General features: G+C 40.1%; 4 protein-coding genes and 1 pseudogene across 10 annotated transcripts; 2 read left to right on the top strand and 3 right to left on the bottom strand.

Moving 5' to 3' along the window:
* The first annotated feature begins 168 nt into the window (after positions 1-168).
* LOC135618840 (formin-like protein 3) lies at positions 169-9,731 on the top strand. Of its 5 annotated transcripts, none has more exons than XM_065120155.1 (9): positions 169-307; positions 408-700; positions 2,568-3,177; positions 3,282-3,347; positions 3,419-3,860; positions 3,935-4,140; positions 4,540-4,775; positions 6,908-7,775; positions 9,344-9,731. In XM_065120155.1, the coding sequence occupies exons 2-8, from the start codon at positions 548-550 to the stop codon at positions 7,757-7,759; spliced, it is 2,565 nt and encodes an 854-aa protein (XP_064976227.1). In that variant the 5' UTR covers positions 169-307; positions 408-547; the 3' UTR covers positions 7,760-7,775; positions 9,344-9,731. The 5 variants fall into 5 exon arrangements, 4 of the variants coding, with proteins under 4 accessions (XP_064976227.1, XP_064976226.1, XP_064976229.1 ...); XR_010489185.1 differs by adding an exon at positions 8,723-8,877 and having other exon boundaries at positions 191-700; XM_065120156.1 differs by having other exon boundaries at positions 206-307; positions 472-700.
* Positions 9,732-10,372: 641 nt separating this feature from the next.
* Positions 10,373-11,308, bottom strand: LOC135618843 (probable histone H2A.2). Its single transcript, XM_065120158.1, has 2 exons — positions 11,024-11,308; positions 10,373-10,749 (listed from the first exon to the last, which is right to left on the bottom strand). Exons 1-2 carry the CDS (start codon positions 11,210-11,212, stop codon positions 10,528-10,530), a joined length of 411 nt encoding a protein of 136 aa, XP_064976230.1. The 5' UTR covers positions 11,213-11,308; the 3' UTR covers positions 10,373-10,527.
* A 2,290-nt stretch (positions 11,309-13,598) lies between these two features.
* On the bottom strand, positions 13,599-16,885 carry LOC103993602 (probable tRNA-splicing endonuclease subunit Sen2). Its single transcript, XM_009413729.3, has 2 exons — positions 15,237-16,885; positions 13,599-15,148 (listed from the first exon to the last, which is right to left on the bottom strand). The coding sequence occupies exon 1, from the start codon at positions 16,648-16,650 to the stop codon at positions 15,904-15,906; it is 747 nt and encodes a 248-aa protein (XP_009412004.2). The 5' UTR covers positions 16,651-16,885; the 3' UTR covers positions 13,599-15,148; positions 15,237-15,903.
* Positions 16,886-17,193: 308 nt separating this feature from the next.
* Positions 17,194-19,402, bottom strand: LOC135618841 (polyubiquitin-like; annotated as a pseudogene).
* A 382-nt stretch (positions 19,403-19,784) lies between these two features.
* LOC135618845 (protein translation factor SUI1 homolog) lies at positions 19,785-23,397 on the top strand. 3 transcript variants are annotated; one of them, XM_065120160.1, is made up of 5 exons: positions 19,785-19,942; positions 21,710-21,811; positions 21,901-22,106; positions 22,198-22,251; positions 23,069-23,397. In XM_065120160.1, exons 2-5 carry the CDS (start codon positions 21,775-21,777, stop codon positions 23,111-23,113), a joined length of 342 nt encoding a protein of 113 aa, XP_064976232.1. In that variant the 5' UTR covers positions 19,785-19,942; positions 21,710-21,774; the 3' UTR covers positions 23,114-23,397. The 3 variants fall into 3 exon arrangements, with proteins under 3 accessions (XP_064976232.1, XP_064976234.1, XP_064976235.1); XM_065120162.1 differs by having other exon boundaries at positions 19,890-19,989; XM_065120163.1 differs by lacking the exon at positions 19,785-19,942 and adding an exon at positions 20,087-20,107.
* The last annotated feature ends 659 nt before the right edge of the window (positions 23,398-24,056 follow it).

The following is a 24,056-nucleotide window of genomic DNA, read 5'->3' as shown; positions in this document are numbered from 1 at the left end:
ATCACCCGATTCCACAGTGTGCAAAATCTTCGTCAAACAAGGCTACTGGAAGGAGCATGTTCTCTAACAAACTTGCAGCCGATCGTATTCGATCACTTCCGCACGTCTGTTTGTTGTATCGTCGTTCGTTCCCTCTTTCCAATGCCGGCATCGGAGATTTAAACTAATATATAAACAAATCCCCTAATCGTGCCTTCCTCGGCCTCTGCTCGTCCTCGTCGCCTCTCCAACGAGCAAACCCTATGTTTCCACCCCGCGATCACGCGGCCAGCATTCTTACCCTTCTGCTTGGTTGCACCGATCCGAGGTCGGAAGCACAATAAAATCTTGAATTCCTTTTTTTTCGTTTTTTTTTTCGGAGTTCTTTCGGTGACCCCGAGAATAATTCCTCTGTTTCTTGCCTCAAGTTTGGCGATTGACAAAGATTGAATGTGGTTTCTGATGGGGATATTGCTTGTGTTGTGTTGGGAGCTGATTTGATGCGGAGGTTGAGCTGCCGATGCGATGAAAAGGATCGACCGCGGGTGGAATATTGATCCAAGAAACGATGGATGCGAAAATTATCGGGGTTTTCATTGCTTCTTTTAGTTTGTTGTGTGTTCTGGTGATGAAAGGATCGGTAGGGAGGCTGGGGATAAAGAGATTGCTGTTGGGATGGGGAGATTCTAAGTTGATGGGTCCTATGCTGCACGAAGACACGGTATGGCATTCTTGTTCTTTAAATTCTTGTGTGTGATCTCTCTCGCTTCTGTACATCATTCATCTTTTTGATAGTGACTACCTTTGTAATTCTTGTAGTGAACTTTTAGTTAATTGAAACTAATTGTTCGTAGTTTCGCAAGTGCTAATTTGTCCTGCAAGTTATGGTCGATATTGATAGTGCAAACCTAGTTGTGGTGATGTACCACAGAGAAGGACCAATCTGGTTAATGAATCAGAATGAATTAATTTGTTGAAAAGATAGTTCATCAGCTGTTAATACAATATGATTGATGAGACACATGCATCTAAGTTCCATGCATGTGATATATATTTCTTGGCGCTGGGGAGGAAGGAGCTGGTTTGATGATCGATGACTGCGATCCTGTTCTGCTCTAATGCAACACATAAAAAGGCACAACTAAGACCAAAGTCCATGAGGTTTCTTCGTTAGTCATCAGTGCTTCCTTGTTTTTTGTTCAAGATTATCTGCTTTAGTAATGAATCCAGTGGAGCTCATTCGTCTTTCCTCCTTACCCAATTGCAAACTGATTATTGACCTTTATCATCTAAGTAATTAAGCCTTGGCATCACAGTTCGTGTGCTCGTCTGTGACCTATGTAACTAGGGTTCTTTTTATGGAAACAGTCTTCTTGCTTGATCCTATAACAAGTGAGTTTGACTTCATTGTAAGACAGGCAAAAAAAATTTTAAAAAAAATTGCACTGCTCCCATGGGTGATCCATTGACCTAGGAAGAGGTTGAAAATTCTTTGGCAATCCTAAAGATCATCCTCAAATGAACTTTGACCATTGAGGCTCCAATTTTCTTGTTCTCTTCTTTCAATAACAAAGGTGCAAAAAGATAGTGAGATGCTCATAGCTAGATTAATTTGTCTGATCGTCTTCTATAGTCTGCCAAGCCAAGTCTGTATTGTTGAAAAAGATAACTTCTTTGTTATACTTGTAGTTATATTGTCTAGTAGGCCACCAGTGAACGATCAGCCACTGCCAAATTTCCAGCATTTTACCTTTCAACCATTTTTTTCTCCTTCTTGATTTATATTCTGCTTCTTGTGTTCCTAGGTTTCCTTGACAGTATGCCTAGATTGACACCAATGAAGGCCGTATGGGCCAATTTCCGCTGCACAAGGTCCAACGGCAGTAACCACAACAAGCTGGACCTCTCAAGCTTTGCGACCGTTTTTCTTGTATGGAAATAGTCTCATGATGTTTATCCTTGGAAGGAGAGTGTCATCCTTGAGCAGAAGTAGGCCAAACAGACTTCCCGTTTTAACTGACAACCAGTAGTAGCTAATTTTTTAATTGTTTCTTTGACTCCTCACAGAAGAATATGTACAAAACTAGTTAGCCTATAAATAGGCCATGAATGTTCTCAACAGTAAATTTTGGACATTATGCTCTATTTTTCCATCAATAATCATCTTTTTTTTCTTTTTCTCTTTGGAAGGCAACTCTCTTACTCGAATTAGAGAAGCAGGACTAGCTGGCGTACCCTAACAGCTAATTACAATCTTCATGACTTTTGTTATACATGGTATCTCTTCCTTACAGCTAAAGTAATCACTCTTTCTCCTATGAAGGCTTTAAGCATGATTAACCTCACTTTGGTGATGTATTTTATGAAATTGGTTATTACATGGTCTAGAAATCCTTACATGGTTCATCTGATTTCTGACTAATATTATTGAGGCTCTTAATTCTATATTTGTTACCCTTGAATTTTGTATATTCTCATTGCCTAGATATAAAAGAGTTAAAGATGTGCAATGCTAAAGGCCTTTGTAAGTTGTTACATTGCAGCCTGCAGTTGATAATCATACAATAAGTTGGTTTTCTGTTGTGCAGGGTTCTATGTGTGTTTCTGAAGTCATGATATCTCTACCCCCTGACATAAAACATGAAGTTATCAAATGTCTTGTTAGGAAAGGATTCCACTTTGATATTTCTGGTGAATATTATAGACTGGAAAATATGTATTTTGAGTGTTTGGAATTGATACATAGTTGCCATCCTGTTCTAAGAAGACATTTAGCAGATATGCCTCAAAATACTGCACCTGCCATGTCTCCAGCTTCAGGACCTTCTCCTGCTTCAGCTTTGTCACCTAATACAAGGGTTGAACAGCAAACACCCACTCCAACTCGATCACCATCTTATGATCTTGCACCTGCAAGCTCTCCACCTCCCAATCAGCAGATATCAGTTTTGCCCACTAACATTTCTCCATCAGAACCATCCAAAACAAATCCAGGTGTTGCTTCATTTTTACACGAGGAGGAGCAAAAAAACAAGATTAAATTAATTATTATTGCTGTGCTGATATCTTCAGCTGGGACAACTCTTCTTCTTGCATGTGTATTCTGTTGTTATCAGAAATGCTGTAGACAAAATAACTCCTCCATAAAGGAAAGGGATGAAGGGGCCCTCTTGCATGTAGGCTTACATGACTTGGCTGGTATGTGGTTGTTTTATTTTATTGTGAACATAATTAATTAGACAGATTGCTTCATTTGATGGTTTTCTTCTTTTCTTATTTTTTTCTTCTTTTCTTAATTTTAGGCTCACCAATAAAATCATTTGGACCAGTGGTTTCAAATCATAAGGATAAACATGGAGATTTTTCAGGTAACAAAAATTGCCATTTTTCTCTTTGGATGTAAACTCAGATGGTGCATCACAATCTAACATACTATCAGGATATCACTGTACTCCAGCTGTTCCATCTTTTGGTCTCAAAGATGCTTCTGAACCGAAGGCACATCTTCCTCATCCTCCTGGGGGGTCTACTCTTTCAACTATTAACCTTCCTGCACAATCTCCTGTTGTCCCACCTCCACCACCTGCTGCTGTCCCTCCTCCACCTGCTATCCCTCCACCATCTGCTCCACGACCACCATTACCAAACCGAAAGATTGGTGCTCGGCCTCCTCCACCACCACCAAAAGCTACTCATCCATCTCAAGGAAGTTCAAGAACTACACAACCATCAAATCTTGGACCCAATCATTTAGGAAGCCTCGATGGAGATGGCGATGGCACTGCTCCTAAGACAAAGCTGAAGCCATTCTTTTGGGATAAAGTTCTTGCAAACCCGGATCAGTCCAATGTCTGGCATCAGATTAGATCAGGATCTTTTCAGTAAGTCATTACTTCTTACTGTTGTTGTCAGTATAAAACCACACTTTGATGATGATGTAATGACATCATTACAGGTTTGATGAAGATATGATAGAAACACTATTTAGCTACAGTTCTTCTGGTGGTAAGAACAATGGCAAAGGGAAGAAGGAATCCCCCCCTGGTGAAACTTCTACTCAGTATATTCAGCTTCTTGATCCAAAGAAGTCACAGAATTTGGCAATATCATTAAAGGCTTTGGGTGTCAAAAAACAAGAAGTCCATGATGCACTCATGGAAGGTACATTTTTATCTTGTACTTAGCAGAACGGAGATCATGTGATGCCATATTTTCTGTATCGGATGAGAATAGGAGTAAAGTAGATTATAGCAGCTGCCAGCCATGGGTCTGCTTTTGTTTTTTCCCTTCTTATGTTTGATTTTCATGTATTTATTACTCGGTAGTCAGTGGAGCTGCTTATCCATTATATTGATTATTAGAGGTTTTGTTTTCCTTCCTGCACAAACATAAAATTCCGGTTTTCCTGTTTTTTATTTGTGCTTTGTGTTAAACTTTCAAGCACCTTGGAGAGCTCTTTAACAACCATCACTGGCAATTTTCTTTGATTGCACAAAACTTCTCCATTATAAATCAATTTTAATGCACTGAGACTTTTTCTGTTTATCTTCTTCATAACAGCAAATGAGCTTCCTACCGCTCTTCTGCAAACATTGTTGAGAATGCAACCAACAACAGATGAAGAGTTGAAGCTTCGGCTGTATGATGGTGATTTGTCATTACTGGGACCAGCAGAACAATTCCTGAAGGACTTAGTTCATATTCCTCTTGCCTACAAAAGGATGGATATTCTGCTATTCATGTCTACGCTACGTGAGGATGTCTCAAGCATAAAGGAATCATTTGAAACTCTGGAGGCAAGTCTTAAAATCTCAGACAACTTGAATGCTATTGATGCATGTTTGGAACCTATTTCATGAGCATAATCTAGATAGCAGGTTTAAGCTGAGGCTTGTCCTTCCTAAAGATTGCTTGGCCTCAAATTAGGCACCCAAACTATTAATGCTACTTGGTGTTTACGCATGTCATGTTTTAACTTAAGTCATGTAAGACATATATCAACACTTCCAAAATAAGTAATATATTTTTTGCTAAATATATTCAAAAAATAGTAAATACCATTGGTACTTTTATCAATTCAATTAATCTAATAACAGATGTTTAAACGCAATCATGAATCCAATAATATGACAAAAGTAAGTACATGACTAGCATGGATACTTCCTGATTAAATAATAGTTTTTTCTATTCAATTTTGGAAATACCATTAATATTTATTATGCACTTCAATCAACCTAATAAGAGATGCTTGAGTGCAATCATGAATCCAACTATCAGCATATACAAATAAGTATGACAAAAGTAAGTGCCATATTAACACGAAAAAGATCAGTTTACTGTTGCACATGGAACTAAAAAATTAGAATCTTTTTCATAATAATCATATTATCTTATGTTATTCACTTATCAGGCTGTTAAGACTGCTTGGTTAAACCCCAGAATGTCCATGTTCATTATGCAAGAGAACTGTAGAGAATAAAAATTGTTTTATGGTCATGAGTAATGGGTATCAATGGTTGCATCCCCATGATGTTAACCACTGTTAACCAACTTGATCATTAACTGACTTATTCCCTAAATGTGTAGGATAAGGCTGTTTCAGTAAAAGAAATGATCAGCTTTTTACCAGGAGTCCAACAGTTCAAGATTCATGTGAAAAAGGCTGCGCAAAAGACAAATGAGGGCTCATTAATTATGATCTTGTCATTTGGAAACAAGTAAATTACACTACATCCTTAAATCATTCAGCTAACCTTCGATATAAATAAGTTAACAAGTACAATCCATTTGTACTCATTTCTAAATCAGCTTCAGATTTGAATCCACAGCTGGTCTAGATTTGAATAATTCGAACTTCAAACCTAATCTGATTCATTTTGCAACGAGTGCAGTTTCAGATTAAGTGACATGGGTTAAAGCCTTAAGTACATAAATAGCAATTTTCCTATTACTAGGCATTTATACCTGCGATAATATAATTTTTTAGAAAAAGGTAAAGAAAGAAACAATTCTCAATCACAATGCAAGATTACAGAACATCTTCCTTGTGAAATTCAAGAACAACGTCTTTCATATAGTAGTGAACACATGTGAGTGACTTGCAGATAGCCAAGTGCATACCAACTTTTAATCAAAATGTCATCATACCAAAAGCACTAATCAAAAGTTCCATTTTCTATTATTGACATGCAACCTTTATATGCATTTTCTTTGTATCTCATATCCATGACTTCAATTGAGTAGCAAGATAACAGTTATGTTTGTCAATTTGTATGCATGAAAAATGGTGCAGATACTAATTTGCATAGAGCCAAGATGTATGGAAAGTAATATTGGGAGGCTTCGCCTACTATGGCCAATCTTTCATGTGTTATGCAGTGCATCTACAAACCCAACATCCATGCAGTCGATAATCTTAGCTATGCATAAACATCTGCCCCTATCATCCAGCAGCAAAATTCCATTTGGCACTTATTAACGAGACAACAAATTGATGATTCAGAAATGCTGCTTTTATTATAAATATGTTAAGATGTTTAGCTAAAGATTATGCAATGATTACCTTATATATGATGAGCACAACAAAGCTATGATGAAATTCATTCTTCAATGCTACAATCAAATTACAAGTTAGCCTTGTGCATTTCATGCTTATTAATCAGTTCACGTACTTTAGTTGAATTGTTGTTACTTGATAATGCCATGTATGTTAGTGTCAATATCTCAGAGAGGAGTAGTAGAGTTCGCTTCTCTAATATTCATTGTGTATGTTTCCTTTGATACTCTCTGCTAGATGAATGAGCATCTTGTTATCTTTGTGCTTTAGTCAATTTCATAGATAATGAAGACTACAGTTACTAATAATCATTTTGTTTCTAATATCATAATTTTCTGGTAGAAATAAACCATAGGTATTCTTTTATAATAGGTAGCTTGCACAGAGCTCAGAAGCAATCGTTTGTTCTTGAAGCTATTAGAAGCTGTTCTTAAAACTGGCAACCGCATGAATGATGGAACCTACCGTGGAGGTGCTCAAGCTTTCAAGCTTGACACGCTCTTAAAGTTGTCAGATGTTAAGGGTGCCGATGGGAAGACCACTCTGTTGCATTTTGTTGTTCAAGAGATCATTCGCTCTGAAGGTGTACGTGCTGTATGTTTGGCAAGACAAAGTGGAAACATGTCCTGCCTCACAAATTACAGTCTTAACTCTGATGATTTTGGTGAACATTCTCCTAGAGAATCTGGAGAAGATTACTATGACATTGGCCTTAAGGTTGTTTCTTGTCTGAGCAGTGAGCTTCAGAATGTCAAGAAGGCAGCAGGATTGGATGCTGATGCCATAACAAGTGCAGTGGCAAGCTTTGGGCACAGACTAATGGAGAATAAGGAGTTCCTGAACACTGACATGAAAAGTCTGGAAGAGAATAGTGGGTTTCACCATTCACTGCAGTGCTTCGTGGAGAATGCTGAGGTTGCCATAAATTTCTTGTTGGAAGAAGAACGAAGAATAAGATCCTTGGTGCAGAACACCACAGATTATTTTCAGGGGAATACAGGGAAAGAAGAAGGCTTGCGGTTATTTGTCATTGTGCGAGATTTTCTTGGCATGTTAGATAAGGCATGCAAAGAAATAAGGGAGTCACCAAATAAAGTTTCAAAGACACCAAAAGTTAAGGGCAGTCCAAGGGCAGCTCCTATTCCTGATCCTCGGCAGCTATTATTTCCTGCAATCGTGGATCAACGGGTGGATAGTTCCAGTTCGGATGAAGAGGGACCCTAAATTTTGGTTAGACGAGGTAACAATTGATCTCATACTGATGGAAAAGCTTTGAATTGAATTACGTTGGTAATAATAAACAGTTACTTGTACTGTTGATAGGAAACTACTTCAAAATATTAGTGCCATTTTTCCAATATGTAACAATCTATTAGGAAAAGCCTTCTGCACATATAGACAATTATAAAACTTTTGTTTTGATACTGTAATGGTCATGAGAAAACCACACAGTACCAATAATCCAGTTACCTACACTGATTATTATAAAGTTACAAGGAACCTTAGTAACTTCCCAAGATTTTAATCTTAAGAAGATAATAGCTGTGTGTCAACAGGGCATACAATTAGAGATGGAATACTCATGTGATCTAACTAATACGACTTTGTAACCAATGTTTGCTTGAAGTATTGATTCTGTAAGTATTTTGGCATTTAGCTACAAAGTAATTCTTCAAAATCGATTACTAAGTCAAGACTATTCACAGATTTGGTATGATATCAAACTGCATTTTGTATTAAATATGAAAAGCTTCCCATTAAAACATCCTACATTTGTTTGATTGAGTAGCATGTATGGTTTGTTTCTCCACATTGAACAGGCAATTTACCATCATGTTGCAAAAACGTGACTTCTATCTCAAGTTTGCTCAACCATCTGTCGAGAGAGTTGACAAACACATAGTTTCCCTTGACCCCGTTGCTACATTTAGGGTACAGTTTTAAAATATAGTATTCATAACTCTTTTTTCTGTCTTTAGTTTATCATTATTGTTGACTATTAGTTTCCCTTAAACAGTTTGGTCAAACAAGAAGGTATAGTATCATTTGGCATTGATAAGTAAATGTCAGAAAAGTGCTAAATACCATATGATATGTCTGTAAAGTAAATGTATCACAAATCAACGACCAAGCCTGCAACCAACCTTTCATAGATAAACCCTAACTCAATGTTGCAATCTTGTTCAGCTGGTGGCTTCACAAATGTTCTGAACATGATCTAGATTGTTAATTCCTCTTGTTCATTACTCTGAGGTAAGTCCATATTATCTTCCGTGGGAGCTCAAATTGGATTGTGATCGATCTTCATCTCTGCCGTCCTCAACTATTGTGATCCCTTCAAGGTCCTCTCATTACTTCTCGCTTAATTTTTATGGAACCCCTTACCTTTTGCTTGTTCTCTGCTGTAGGTTAACCTCACACTTTTATCTCATCATTTTTCATGATATCACATTCATCTTAGTCTATTTTCCAACATTTTCAACATAAATCTACCTTAAATTGCTGCATTTTGATTATGTAGGAATGCAGTAAAACCTCTCATTTTATTTGCCAAAACACTAAGCATAGGAGATCATTTCATCTTTCTCTCCTACAGAATGGAACACTGAATCACCTATGTTATCCATAATGCTGACTGGGGTCTCATCAAAGCTTTGTTATTCATAGTACAAAAATTTATGTGACAGATGTACCATGAGCTTAAAATGTTGCTGGTGCATTGAGCTTAATATATTGCTATTTTTACCTTTCAAGTTTTGCTTCTCCAGATCCCTCTTATATCCTATCAGAATTTTGAATTGTCTCTAGGATATTCCTGGCTTCAAGATTCCTCTAAGGAGTGTTTGTCTTCTTGAGTTGCATCTTTATTCGGGTGGATCTGAAGTTTATCATGTACTCTGCAACTTGGGATTCCTAGGCATATGCTTCTGTAGTCATGCTATTTAGATTATACAAGACCAAGCAACTCATGAGATCATGGAGAAGAGCAGGAATCAAAGAAAGGTTTAAAGGACAACAAGCACTGGGCTAGATAAGTGGGGAGCAATCAAAGCACCATGACATGAAGGATATATATACAACTCAAAGCTGTGATGAAAAATTCTGGTCTAACCAGGAAAGGTATGGGAATATTTGTACTCTGTTTCTGTAAGATATGTTGGGCATATGAAGAAGACAAATAGGTAATTGTGGTTCTGGTTTTAGACTTCCCTGCAAGGATAACCCTATTAGTTGGTGGTCTGCAACTAATTGTGCCTGTTTTCATCTGTGATTCAATGATCATGCATAATAATTCCCCAGGTAATGTCTTTCTGAGAAAAGCAATGTTATCATCTATTTATCTGAGAAAAGGGGACAAGTAGATGCACATCATTTGGTTGCACAGATCATGCATAATAATCTTTGATTCCCCTTTATTTTCCCAGGTGCTATATTTCTAAGAAAAGGTATATTATAGTCTATTTTATTGAAGGTCATATATAATGCATGCTGTTACATGCTGTCACAGTACTAATCCAATGAGATAATTAATTTATCATGCCTCTCATCATATCCAATACAAGTCAATTCTAATATTAATATATATATATATATATATATATTCTAAATGAGCTAGCAAAAGTCAATTTTGTCAGAGCTGTAGTTCTGCCAAAATTAGGGTGTCACAACAATATCCAATTGCCCCAAACAATCAATCTTTACATCAAATAATCCTGTCCTTGAGAGACTACAGCTTAGCTAACACATCACAACCAGTTCTGACATTGACTTGCTTGGTTGCATTGCAAAGCCAAGAACACAGGAGATGCAGCAAACAGTGGCAGAACACACAGAGAATGACTTCAAATCCCACTTTGTCATTACTTGATTTCAGCAACTTTAAGTGAGACAAATCTAAAGGTAGGCCAAAAAAATCACACATTGGGATCTAAAAGAGTTCACAACCTATGCACGCTAATCTCCAAAGAGTGGGAGGGGGAAGGTCTGAGCTATCAGTTGTCATCGTCTCCAGGTGCAGCCTTGGAGGAGCCAGAGCCGGCCTTCTTGGGGAGGAGGAGGTTGTGGATGTTGGGCATCACACCGCCGCTCGCAATGGTGACCTCCCCCAGTAGCTTGGACAGCTCCTCGTCGTTCCTCACCGCGAGCTGGATGTGCCTGGGGACGATCCTGGTCTTCTTGTTGTCCCTCGCCGCGTTCCCAGCGAGCTCCAAAACCTATCCACGTCAACACATAAAGGTTCATCGGATCCAAAACTTAGATCAGAGTCCGAAGAACCGTCCCAAGATCGATTCTTGATGCGAACAGGAGAACCCGAACCATCCCAAAATCCGAAATCTCATACAGATGGAAGAAGCAGAAACCTAAATTTAGTCTAAAGGGCCAGAAATCGCGGGTTTCGTTCACAAATCAAGAAAATCCCCAAATCGAAGGAGAGGGCCATCGGGATGGAAGAAAAAGAGCGGAGGAAAGGAGGGGAAAGGACCGTACCTCGGCGGCGAGGTACTCGAGGACGGCTGCGAGGTAGACGGGGGCGCCAGCGCCGACGCGCTCAGCGTACTTGCCGGCCTTGAGGAAGCGGGCGATCCTACCGACAGGGAACTGAAGCCCCGCCTTGCTGCTCCTCGACATGGACTTCTTCGCTGCGGCGGAGCCGATCGCCTTCCCTCTTCCGGCCATGGCGACGACACCGCTACTCCGGTTTGGGAATCGGACGGCGAGGAGAACTCCGGCTACGGCCTCGGCGTTCGATGCCTCTCTCGCAGTTATAGAGTTAAGAGGTCTTCGCTTCGTTTTTATAACGTCGAGAGAGGAGGGGATCTGACCAATGAGATGGGAGCACACGGATCGTCGTTCTCAGCCATCGGATGGACTGAGTTTGACGGCTGGATCTTCCGACATTCGTACAGGTGATTTGGACATGTCATCCTAAATCTAATGATTCCAATCCCTCTCGGAAAAGACAACATTACAATAACGCGTACGACACAACCTCTGTTCATTAAGACGTAACGGATTGTTGATACCGGTCACCGATATGACAAACCGTTATGATGATTTGTTTTTTGGGTTGCCTGTTTTAGTGTTGTCAACCTAAAAAATATGACGATTTTAAATCTTAATTTTAGGCACCAATTTAGCATTGAGGAACATGATACGATTATGATGAATCGAAAATACAGAAAGAATAAAAATTATGGTTACGATCAATTTTGATCATTGACGAAATTGATCCGAGTTGGTTCGTAATTTTATTATCATTGCATCTGAAAAAAAGAAAAAACTTTAATTTATTAAGTAATAATTTTCTTTAAGAGGATAAAATGTATGTATCATATATATCTTTTTCAGTTTATTCTTATAAAATATTGTATCAACGATGAATCTATTCGACGATCAAGTTTATTTTGATTTATTGGGAGAAAATAAGGTCCATAAGAAATTGAGTGTTCAAATAAATTTAATAAATTTAAAATAAAATTATGCTTGAAAAAAATATTTTATGTAATAAATTAGTTTATGTAATGATCATCAAAATACTAAAGCTATATGAGGAAATATTTTCTTTTATAAGTCATGATGATATGGCATGTCCATTGGCACTTTATTTGCATGCCTAATTGATGCTATTGGTAAATCTTGAACTAATTGATCTTTGATTATTAAATATTTATTATTTAAAAATAGTATCATATCTAAGGTTTACAGAGTCGTATGTATTGGTTTAAAAGGATAATGATATACAGATCGCTCTCTATGAGACGATACCAAACGATAGAAATTCAATCGTTATTGATTTGTACCGAACGATAAAGTTGAAATCCGATCATTACCAATGTGTCGGTCCATAACAATCAAATTTCAACCCTTATAAATCAAGGACTAAGATTATCTTATTTCGAATGATCAATTTGAATTAGGACTGAGATTATCCTATTTTAAATGATCAATTTAAATCAAAGCTAAAATTGTCCTAGAATTAGGCATATCCATCGATTGATTATTTGATATATTTGAATCTTAAGGTTTAAGTTGTATAAAAAATAATATAATAATTTTAAATAATTTTTAATAGATAATTTAATATTAACGGAAAGATAATTCGATACATGCCACAAAGTTACTCCTTGAAATTTAAAAAAGATACGTGGTATTATTTTTTCCTAATTTATATTATTTTTATTAAAAATTATACTAAATTTATATTTATTTCTAACTTAAAAAAATTTATTCTAATTTTTTATGTTTTAAAATATTTTTGAAGAGTTTTTTGACTCATTTTAAACGTATCGTTGATAAGCTTCGGTATATATCATACCGAGCTCTGCTAAGTAAATCAATACAAACCAAAATTATAAACCTTATCCTGTAATTTGCTCCTTTGTTTTGGGGGTAAAGGCTTCTCTATTCCATTGTTAAGTCGTGTTTCATTTGCTATTGTTATAACGGCATGCATTAGCTACATGGATCCAAGTTATATCATTTTTTAGGTGCGAGTGATACTAAGTTATTTCTCACTAGAATTGGCCACATCGGATGCGTCATACTAAGTTATTTCTCACTAGAATTGGCCACATCGGATGTGTCAAATATTTTTCTTTGTCTTTGATCAAACATATTGCAATGCTTTGGTCACTGAACATCCACTTATATGTGAAACGAATACATCACGTACGAGAAGATGTCATCCATTTATGGAGCATAAGATGCTTTAATGCTTATGTTCTAAGCCAATGTCATTGCTCATATCTTAGACGGACAAATAAAGATGTCTAGGTTTTGTTGAATGCTTTAGATGTTTGTCTTGGGTGAACACAATCACGTATAAATATAAATAGATTCTTTAATTACATTGAGAGCCTTCAAACTTATGTCATAGTCGAATACATCATGCACGAGAGAGACTTTCGACCCATTATTTTGTGCAACAATTCACTAATCAACAATTCATTAGATAAATACAAGTTTTCCAAATGACCTTTTATTCGATGCCTAATGTCGATGTTTTTTTGAAAGTTGCCAATGAGGAAAGACTTTCCCTAACCTATTGAGGAGCCAAATGCCGGAGGCCAAGAATGTATATACATATATACATACATATGTACATATGTATGTATACACATATACACATATATATATATATACACGTATATACATATCTCAAGACTTGCATGTCCCCTCATCAGATGATTCAAGACTAGAACTTCTAACAAACAATAACCTCAGTCCTAAGGAGAGAAGAGACCAAACCAAACATGCACATGAATTGGTTGGCATACAAGCTAACATACGACCATCGATCCATGCGATACTTCTTCAATCCTACTTTTAGCACTGTCTACATTCCTAGCATCAAACCGGTTTTCGGGGACAGAGAAAGTACAATTACCAATAATCCCAGATGAACAACTTCCACGTCTGAAATAGTGAATCAACTTGCATTCTTTGCGACAACTTCCGATTTTATAATAAATGTCAGCAGCTTAATCACAATATGACAATCAGTGCAGTTCCTATGGCTTTGGACAATTTTCAGAGAAGTAAAAGCAATCACCAGTTTCTCGGTAACATAACTGAGTTCCACTATCTCACCCATCAGTGGATCTAGTTTCTCATAAATTTCAAGACTTTGCGGATGAGATTTAATTGTGCAGCCACTTCTCGATCTCAATCCAACCGCAAGCTGGAAGAAGTCCGATTACCCTTCTTCAGTTCTTCTAGATTCTGAAACCTTGGAAACCTCATCCACCAACTCAGATCTATTGCATACATGAAGAAGCACTCTGTAAGGACTTGATCTTTCATAAGTACTGTGTAAGTGAGCACTCTGTAAGCTCTTAATCTTTCAGAGGTACTGTGCAAGTGCTTAATTCTTCATGTCCCAAACCAAAAGCTGTTCTGCTGCAAATTTCCCCAGCTCCAAGTTCCTGTGATCTCTATAAGCCATCGGTCGGCAAAACCATCCATATGTTCCTAGTGTGGCTAAAAGCAGCATTCTTTATCAAAGCATAATCTTCATCCAACAGTCCTCAACCAAACAACTTGAACATACATGGACGATGTGTTGCTCGTGACTATTCTTTGGATCTTGAATCATGACCTCAAAGTCTCCCTCCCCTTGTGTAATAAGCCAAAGTACACACACATAAGATGGCAAGAATCATTACACTGTCCGGGACAATCCCTTCAACAGCCTCTCAAAAGTCTTGACAGACTCAATTACCATCCCATGGTTGGCATAGCTGCCTATCAGAGAATTCCAAGATTAAAGATTCTTGTGAGGCATCTTAAAAATGATTCCTAGCATCTTAAAAATGATTCCTAGCATCTTCCATCGTGCCACACTTAACAGTATAAGTCAAACAGAGCAATGTTTGCCACCATATCAAACACAAAGCCATTGCGGATAGTACTTACATGACCTTGCTTCACATGTCCAATAAGCGGAATCTAGCACAATTCTTAAAATAAGTCCATCCGAATGTTAACACCACACATCTCGTAGTACATGTCCAGAGCTTTCTCGTTGTGACCATGAAGAGCATACGCCAATATAACGGTGTTTTCATCCTCCAACCATCTTCTCATGTATCTCATCAAAGACCTACTTTGCTCCTTTGACGCATTTACATGTCAATAAGAGCACAAGAGACAGATATTCTCATAAATCCTAACTTAAGAACATATGAATTCAACTGCTTACCAGCGAAAATGTAGCCCAAACCAGTAGTTACGAACCATGGTTGCCAACATTCATGGACTGGCATTTGATACCTCCCCTCCAAATCAAAAGAACAGATCAAATCGCTATTCATTGCTTCCACAAGCCTGGCTATATTAGTAATCCACAACATGATGTCCCTTTCAGGCATATCGTCAAACAGGCACCTTGCATCGACTATCATGCTGCATTTCAAGTGCTTCGTGAGAGCCCAACTCCTCATATACTAATCTAACTCAACTCAATCATTCACTGAAACACCATCTCCCCCCAAGTCAAACCAAAGCACACACTGACAGGAGACTTAGAGGTGCTAGTGCCAGTGGCGATGAGGCCACCCGTCGACTGTAAGAACTCGAGCAATTCAATAACCACTTCCAAAGCAACCTTCTTGATACATTAAAAGTGGCCCATCCATCTCTTTGGCCGATGTACTCAGAATCAAAATAGAAAACAAAAAACCAAAGACACCATGGTGATCCTCATGCAAACAGTCCAACCAGATTAAAACATCATTCATCCAGTCTGAACCACAACTATACTAAATTCTAGCTCAAGATATCTTATCCGCTCGCCTGTATTCATTCACTGGATCATTTTCATCAACAGAACACAAATGGAGCTACATAATCAGAAAGTCGGAATCCTTTCATTGAACTTCATCATCTCCCGCCAAGCATATGCCCTCTCGAGACCTCTCTGGGATCCATCTTCGGATTATTCGCTCGTCGACACTAAATTCCTCCGAGCTGCACACTGAACTCCTGTCCCTACTGCAGCTGCTCACATAGAGAATTAGCAGCGTCTTTGCAACAGAGCCACTCAAACGTAGAGAGCAGCAAAGGTCAGGCCATGCACTCAAACGAGTACTGCTAGCCTTGCCATCGTTCTCTGGTATAACAAGCACTGCGTACTCTGCGTGAACGAGTGCAGGGTGATGCCTGTAAGCCACGAAGTCTGCGCCATAATGAGTGCCCGAGCGCACCACCCAATTCTTCGATCTCAGATGTGAGTACGCCTTGTAGAGCTCGGGGAACGCTTTCCTTTGAGAGCAGAAGTGATTCCACAGCTCTGCCTCTGCCATGGCAGTTCCGTCCTCCCTCGAAATCCTGATGCACGTCAGACCATGATACAAGTAGAAGGACTCCTCCGGACCCAACTGGAAGCACTTCTTGTCCCCTCCGAAGGTGGTGATGTTTTTGCCGATCGAGGCTCGCTCGAGAAGGTCAGCGGCCTCCGGTTCGGCTTCGAGAAGAGCAATGCAACCAGAAAGCAACGCATTTGGCATCGATGGACTTAAAGAGGTTCGCAATCGAGAGATAATTTCGGACATGGGATTCGCAAGAGCTGTGTCCGCAAACCCCTTTCCCTTCCATCTTGGTCCGGTCAATTCCATGCCAGAGGAAGACCAAGGAACACGGAAACAGAAAGCAGAAGACTTGGAGAAAGTCGGGATCAAAGAGACAAGGGGTAGTCTTCAACCGATCCGCGGCTCCGATCTGAGGAACAAGGTGACGAGACGAGATGAAACCTACGAAGGTTTGAGAGAGAGAGAGAGAAGGGGGCGTTTGGAGGTCAATCAAAAGCGTTAGGGTTAAGAGATGAAACCAACGAAGGGTTTGAGAGAGAGAAGGGGCCGTTAGGGTGATTTGCGTTCACCAAAGAACCCTAACGGCCCGAGCCCTCCCTCCGATCGGCAATGGACGGTGATTAGGTGGCCTCGCCACTGCCGACGGCTGTGATGTCGTCTTATGCGGGACATTGGTCGTGTCGCTCGCAGCGTGCGCATTGCCAATGTCAATTAATTTGGACGGACGATTGAGGCGCGTATTTGCGGCATGGGAATTTGAGATGAACAATCTCAGTATGATTTATGTACGGCCTTTGAAACAAGAGAATAATAAAAGACGACCACGATTTCAGAATCATTGCACAGTCGTTAAAGCTTATTACCAACTAGAAATATATTGACTTAACCATCACATAGGCCTTTTCGCATCACACCCAAACACGACCACATGGAGACTCACGCCACCATCCGGCGACACAGACACGACTCGACTCGACTCGACTAAAGACGACAACCATGGTAGCAGGGAAGGTGGTGAGTTCACTGGCCGCCGCGGAGGCGGAGCACCAGGTGGAGTGTGGATTCCTTCTGTATGTTGTAGTCCGCCAGGGTGCGCCCGTCCTCGAGCTGCTTCCCGGCGAAGATGAGCCTCTGCTGATCCGGCGGGATGCCCTCCTTGTCCTGGATCTTAGCCTTGACGTTGTCGATGGTGTCCGAGCTCTCCACCTCCAGTGTGATCGTCTTCCCGGTGAGAGTTTTGACAAATATCTGCATCCCTCCCCTGAGTCGCAGCACCAGATGGAGCGTCGACTCCTTTTGGATGTTGTAATCAGCAAGAGTGCGGCCGTCCTCGAGCTGCTTCCCGGCGAAGATGAGCCTCTGCTGGTCCGGCGGGATGCCCTCCTTGTCCTGGATCTTAGCCTTGACGTTGTCGATGGTGTCCGAGCTCTCCACCTCCAGTGTGATCGTCTTCCCGGTGAGAGTTTTGACAAATATCTGCATCCCACCCCTGAGTCGCAGCACCAGATGGAGCGTCGACTCCTTCTGGATGTTGTAATCAGCAAGAGTGCGGCCGTCCTCGAGCTGCTTCCCGGCGAAGATGAGCCTCTGCTGGTCCGGCGGGATGCCCTCCTTGTCCTGGATCTTAGCCTTGACGTTGTCGATAGTGTCCGAGCTCTCCACCTCCAGTGTGATCGTCTTCCCGGTGAGAGTTTTGACAAATATCTGCATCCCTCCCCTGAGTCGCAGCACCAGATGGAGCGTCGACTCCTTCTGGATGTTGTAATCAGCAAGAGTGCGGCCGTCCTCCAGCTGCTTGCCCGCGAAGATGAGTCTTTGCTGGTCCGGCGGGATGCCCTCCTTGTCCTGAATCTTGGCCTTGACGTTGTCGATAGTGTCTGAACTCTCCACCTCCAATGTTATGGTCTTCCCAGTGAGAGTTTTGACAAAGATCTGCATCCCTCCCCTGAGCCTCAGCACCAGATGGAGCGTGGACTCCTTCTGGATGTTGTAATCGGCAAGAGTGCGGCCGTCTTCGAGCTGTTTGCCTGCAAAGATGAGCCTTTGCTGGTCCGGCGGGATACCCTCCTTGTCCTGGATCTTGGCCTTGACGTTGTCGATTGTGTCCGAGCTCTCAACCTCCAAGGTAATGGTCTTCCCAGTGAGAGTCTTCACGAAGATCTGCATGCCACCGCGGAGCCGGAGGACGAGGTGGAGGGTGGACTCCTTCTGAATGTTGTAGTCGGCGAGCGTGCGGCCGTCCTCGAGCTGCTTGCCTGCAAAGATGAGCCTTTGCTGGTCCGGGGGGATGCCTTCCTTGTCCTGGATCTTGGCCTTAACATTGTCGATGGTGTCAGAGCTTTCGACCTCCAAGGTTATGGTCTTCCCGGTGAGGGTCTTCACAAAGATCTGCATCTGCATGAGACGACACGGCATTTGCAACGCATTAAAGAACGATCAAAGCACGATAACCAGAAATCCACCCCGATCAAACGGTCTCTGCCGATCAAGACGGATACTACAACATAGAAAAGTAGATGGTAAAACACAACAAGATTCAACCTTCTCTAGCAGATCAAACCCTATCCAACGAAACAAACGATCATACAACCTAGAAATATATGATGTTGCCGGTGAACAAAAACCCTAAAAGCCCCTAAAAGCCAGAGCAACAACCCAGATCGACTAGTACATACTGCTCAAAAATATCTGAGAAAGGCTTCAAATCTTTGAAACAAAATCACCATGGATCACGAATTAGAGCAACAAGACGTGGATCCAACAGCACCAAAGATCACTACAAGATCATCGCGTAACCCTATTCAGATCCGAGAGAGGCTATAAACAAGAACCGCCTTCAAATCCGAAATAGAAAAAAAATCCAACGATATCTAATCGAGAAGATGCACTCAGAGAAGGAGATAATACCTTACGAGGCGGAAACGCTGAAGCTTTCTTAGGAGATGGATTGGGTTGGAATCACACGAAAACGAAGGGGGAGAGGAGCTCTGTTTATAGCGGTCGGATGAACCGACTCACTGCCACGGTGCCGTTACCGCCACGGTTTCCGGTCAATTTCGACCGGACACGTGGATGATTGACATCTCGACAATCGAACTGCGGAATCGGAGGAACTCCTCGCGACGGTGACGGGACACATCGCAGGCCGAGGCAACGTTATGTCTCCGTTTCCTAACGTCGTTAAGAGTTCGCAGCGCACGCGATTTCTGGATTATGTGGCGACGATGAGGAGTGGGACCCGTCGATGGGCCCCTGAATTCTCCAATGACCGTGCGGGTGAGGCAATAGAGCCGTGAACGAGTAGAAAGAGGATTTTGGGAGGAGCATCGCATCCTACGGTGATGGGACCGTGGCGTGCGCGTAGAGGATACGCCTAACGCGAATCTATAAGCGTTGCAAAGGAGATGATCAGGGCCGTCGATGCTGTCACCGACATCAATCGCTCGACCAAGAAAGCCAGTCAATGCGCAGACTTGCGTCCGACTCTATAAAAGGAAGCCAGCCAGGAATACGGATCTTTCCACTGTCGTGCTCTCCTATCTTTCCCCGCGCCGCGATTGAAGGTCTTTGCCAGTTTACTTGAGCGATCTTTAGTTGGGTACGAGAAAATCTCTCCTTTCTCGGCTTGATTGTCCTTTCTACGCTGTACGGTGATAAATAGCCTTTGTTCTTGATCTTGTTGGTTCTTGATTTCTTGTCCTTAGGCTTTTATCAGCATCAATTTTAGGGTTTCTTGGAAATCGAAGTGGTTTTTATTGGACAAGTAGGGTTTCTTTTCATTAACAATCGTTTTGTCGCGATCTCTCTGCTGATTATGCGGTCAAATTTCTTTGGAAAATCGGTTTCTTTTTCTTTGTATTCCCTCCGTTGAATTGTAGATCTTTAAACTGTTCATACTATTCTTAAAATGGCGTTCTTTTAGATGGAAACGGCTGAGCGGATATGATTGATTTGAAAAATAATCATTGTTGTTATTGTTTATTTGGGAAATCTTCGCACTTCATATGATTTTGCCAAAGAAAAGGCGAAAACTTTCTAGTTAATTGACGATGATCTACGTCTGAGATGCCATTCCTGCTTTTTTAGTTGTGGATTCTTTTGATCTTTAATCTTGATTTTGTTTATTCGTGAAGAATAAAAAGCATTTAGTATAGAAACCTTGCGTTGTATTATTAATTCTAGAGATCGCCAATTTGAATTAGGAGAGTAAGAAGCTTAATGGGGTTTTAAGAAATCTTCGTAAGAACTGAATCTTGTACAATTGGTCTTGATTTGCAAATTTGAGTATTTCTAGCGTTGCTTTTTTAATTGGAGCCGATGGAGTTATGGTCTTACAATCTTGCAATTGTCATCCTGCCTGTCGATTTGAAGTTTCAGGAGATAATCGTTTGCTTTAATTTCTATATTTATTCTTTTGCACTCAAGATTTTGGGGGGCTTAATTGAACCGATGTTATTACCACTTTAATTTGTTCACGTATAGTTTGAGCTTTGTTTATCCAACCTTCTGATAGACCTATATGGATAGAGCAAATTAGCTGTCCATCTTGTAGTTATTACGATACTTAGCTTCTATGGGAAGAATTGAATTCTTTCTTTCTTTTCTCTATTAATAAATTTATATTCTTGTTCACTTTTGGGGATTTTTATAAGCTTTTAGGGAATTTAGCATTCATTTGTTGGCTCAGAAATATTAATTTGACAGTATCCTTTTTATCAGCGAAACTAGAATGTCGTGGTTACAAGAGCTTTATTAAGCTCTCAAGAAGTTCTAATGTTGTTAATGTTCACATCAGAAATTTATTTCTGTTGAGTTGTTAATGCAATGTTAAATATTTGACTTTTTTTCTTTCCTAGGATGACTCAATATTTTCTGTATGCTCGTCAAGATGGAGCTACATTTTCAACATATTAACTATGTGATGCAATGCCTGTTCAATGATCTTGAAAAGCCTGAGATTAAATGCTTAGGGAAAAAACAATTTGTTTATACATGATTCGGTCTGTGATGGTCTTTCCACCTCCCTTTTTTATTGGAAATTGTTAATGCAGTGTTAATTATCTGACTTTTTTGTTTTCCTGGGATGACTCAATATTTTCTGTATGCTTGTCAAGTTGGAGCTACTTTTCAACATTTTAACTATGTGATACAATGTCTATTCAGTGATAAGATATTTGTCTCTGATAGCCTGAGGTTAAACGCATAGGGAAAAACATTACATCAGATTACTATATGTGCTTCAGTCTGAGATGGTCTTCCCACCTCCCTTTTTGGTTGGGAGAAATGGGATAAACAATTTTTTATATCTTTTTTTTTGTTGGTGCAGCCACTATGAAGTGACTAACATAAGCTTTCTATTTTTCAGCTTCAAGTGATCAGCGGGAAAGTATATTTGTTTGTTTTCTTCAGTTCTCAACTGTTAAAGAGTTCATGTCTGATCTTGACGTCCAGCTCCCCACTGCTTTTGGTAGGTTGACCTGTGATTTTGTGTATCTTTGGATTATGGTTTGCTCGTGCGATAGCAAAGACTAATTATCTTTCACTTTGTTGGTGCAGACCCGTTTGCTGAAGCAAATGCTGACGACTCCGGTGCTGGTGCAAAGGAATACGTGCATGTGCGGGTACAACAGCGGAACGGCAGGAAGAGTTTAACCACAGTGCAAGGATTAAAAAAGGAGTTCAGTTATAACAAGATCTTGAAGGACCTGAAGAAGGAGTTCTGTTGCAATGGTACTGTCGTCCAAGATCCAGAGTTAGGGCAGGTACATCATTGAAAATGAGACGACAACTACAAATACAGATGGTTATCATGTATAATGTACATAACTGATTGTTGTCTTTCTGTTATGGCAGGTTATTCAACTCCAAGGTGATCAGCGAAAGAATGTGTCTAACTTTCTTAGTCAGGTACAGCAACTTGATTTTCTAGTAAATGTTTTTACTGGTGTATTAATCAGAGTTGGGACTTCACAGTTTTGTTGTTAGTGTATTAATCAGGTTATAGGAAATCATTCATTTTATTTTTCCTAATGTATTTTGGACCCTGTATTGGAGCTGTGGTTGCCGTTTAAAGTCCTTGTTGGATGAGTAGGAATATTCTTATGAGATCATCACATCATTATGAAGTGTGAGGAGAGTCTATGCTCCCATAAATGGGCTCCTTTTCTGTTTTCTGTTTTCTGTTTGTTTTTGCTCATCAGGTGATATCTGAGACCCTATTGGAACTTGAATCAAGGAATTAAAGAGTCTCGTGCATAGTTTTGCTGACAATTGAAATACCTACCCATCTTCATGTTGAATGGTGTGATTGATAAGAAATCACCCTCATCATGTTAATTCGATTTGCTTTTACTCAACAACTTACCATATTTTATTGCTGTGAAAATTCACGAGGTGTATCTGTTGATTTTGTCCTCTCCCATATGATTCATGCATCAACATTTCTAGAAAATACATCTTTAGGAATGATCTCCCAACAATCATCGACCGACAATGACATGGAGTTGTTGAAATAGTTGAAATCAGACTGCAGACCCACAAGGCTAGCCTTATCAACTTGAAGAGTTTGGATAATCTACATGAAATGTTGTTCCAAAATGTTGCTATTCTAGAGATCCGTCGTCTTGATACCGGAAAATTGCTGATATTTTGGGTGGAGGATGTGAGCTAATAATTTTATTATGTTTTCATCTGACTGACTGCCAAATTGTGTTTCTGGATGCAGACTGGCATAGTGAAGAAGGAACTCATCAAGATTCATGGTTTCTGAGTCCATGCTTGTTTAGGTATCCGAGCAGTGTGTGACATTTGGTAGCTTGTTTCTGCTTTGTTTACTTGATTCCTGAACTCTCAAGACATCCGAATAAGATGGAAGGAACCTTATCCACATTAAGAGAAGTGTATTTGTTCGTGTTGGATCATCGCCTGTGTACAAGAGGCCTCAATTTTCTTTAGTGTAATTCTAAGTCTCAATGTGATTCCAACATGCGCAAAACATATTGCAGGTCATTCAATCGTCACAAAGAGTGTATTTGAAAGGGAACTCTTTTCTTCTGTGTTGTGTTGCTCAAAGATGAGATCAAACATGTGAAATTTGAAAGTAAGGTTTGTCCAATTGAGCTTTCCAACAAAATTTGGAGAGGGATTACCCTTTTTACAGCCAATAATCAGAACAAATGAGTATCCCATGACACAATACCATATGTTCATCATCTTCAGATTTGATTAGGAATAGCTGCGCTGCAGTTAACAACAATAACGCAGCAGTCTAGAAATCAGCCAAATGGCTTAGCGTCTGCATACCATTTGGCTGATATCCACTTGTAGTGGATATCAGCCAAAAGGGAAGAAAAAAAAGAGGAAACACCTAGTCTGCATAAACGAACTAATATCCACTACAAGTGTATGCATACCACACGGTGGTCACAGGCAGGCACAAGGGAGAGTTTGTCTTCTTCTGGATGTCTACTCGTCGTATTTATGAGCAACTAGAGAGATGGTCTCTCACCATGAACAAAGGGACCAGGCTTTAGTCTCTCACCATGAACAAAAGGACCAAGCAAAGCCCCTTTTTCCTCAGATCTATCTGTACGCCCACATGAATATTCCTAGGCGAGTCCATTTCATCAATCTGCAAAACCAAGAAGAAGATGTGTTCAATCTATCTCCGATCCAGCAATAATATGAAAAGATCTCTGTAGCAGAAGAAACCA

Source organism: Musa acuminata, chromosome BXJ2-8 (assembly GCF_036884655.1).
Source record: "Musa acuminata AAA Group cultivar baxijiao chromosome BXJ2-8, Cavendish_Baxijiao_AAA, whole genome shotgun sequence".
Lineage (NCBI taxonomy): Eukaryota > Viridiplantae > Streptophyta > Magnoliopsida > Zingiberales > Musaceae > Musa > Musa acuminata.
Note: the sequence above shows the minus strand (reverse complement) of the source record. Positions and strands in the feature narration are given on the sequence as shown.

Coding starts and splice junctions, on each gene's coding strand:
- LOC103993602 (XM_009413729.3), bottom strand. CDS start 16,650: ATGGAATTGACCGGACCAAGATGGAAGGGAAAGGGGTTTGCGGACACA.
- LOC135618840 (XM_065120155.1), top strand. CDS start 548: ATGGATGCGAAAATTATCGGGGTTTTCATTGCTTCTTTTAGTTTGTTG. Junction 4,141..4,539: donor CCATGATGCACTCATGGAAG/GTACATTTTTAT, acceptor TCTTCATAACAG/CAAATGAGCTTCCTACCGCT. Junction 4,776..6,907: donor AATCATTTGAAACTCTGGAG/GCAAGTCTTAAA, acceptor CTTTTATAATAG/GTAGCTTGCACAGAGCTCAG.
- LOC135618843 (XM_065120158.1), bottom strand. CDS start 11,212: ATGGCCGGAAGAGGGAAGGCGATCGGCTCCGCCGCAGCGAAGAAGTCC. Junction 10,750..11,023: donor TCGAGTACCTCGCCGCCGAG/GTACGGTCCTTT, acceptor TGACGTGGATAG/GTTTTGGAGCTCGCTGGGAA.
- LOC135618845 (XM_065120160.1), top strand. CDS start 21,775: ATGTCTGATCTTGACGTCCAGCTCCCCACTGCTTTTG. Junction 21,812..21,900: donor CCAGCTCCCCACTGCTTTTG/GTAGGTTGACCT, acceptor TTGTTGGTGCAG/ACCCGTTTGCTGAAGCAAAT. Junction 22,252..23,068: donor TGTCTAACTTTCTTAGTCAG/GTACAGCAACTT, acceptor TTCTGGATGCAG/ACTGGCATAGTGAAGAAGGA.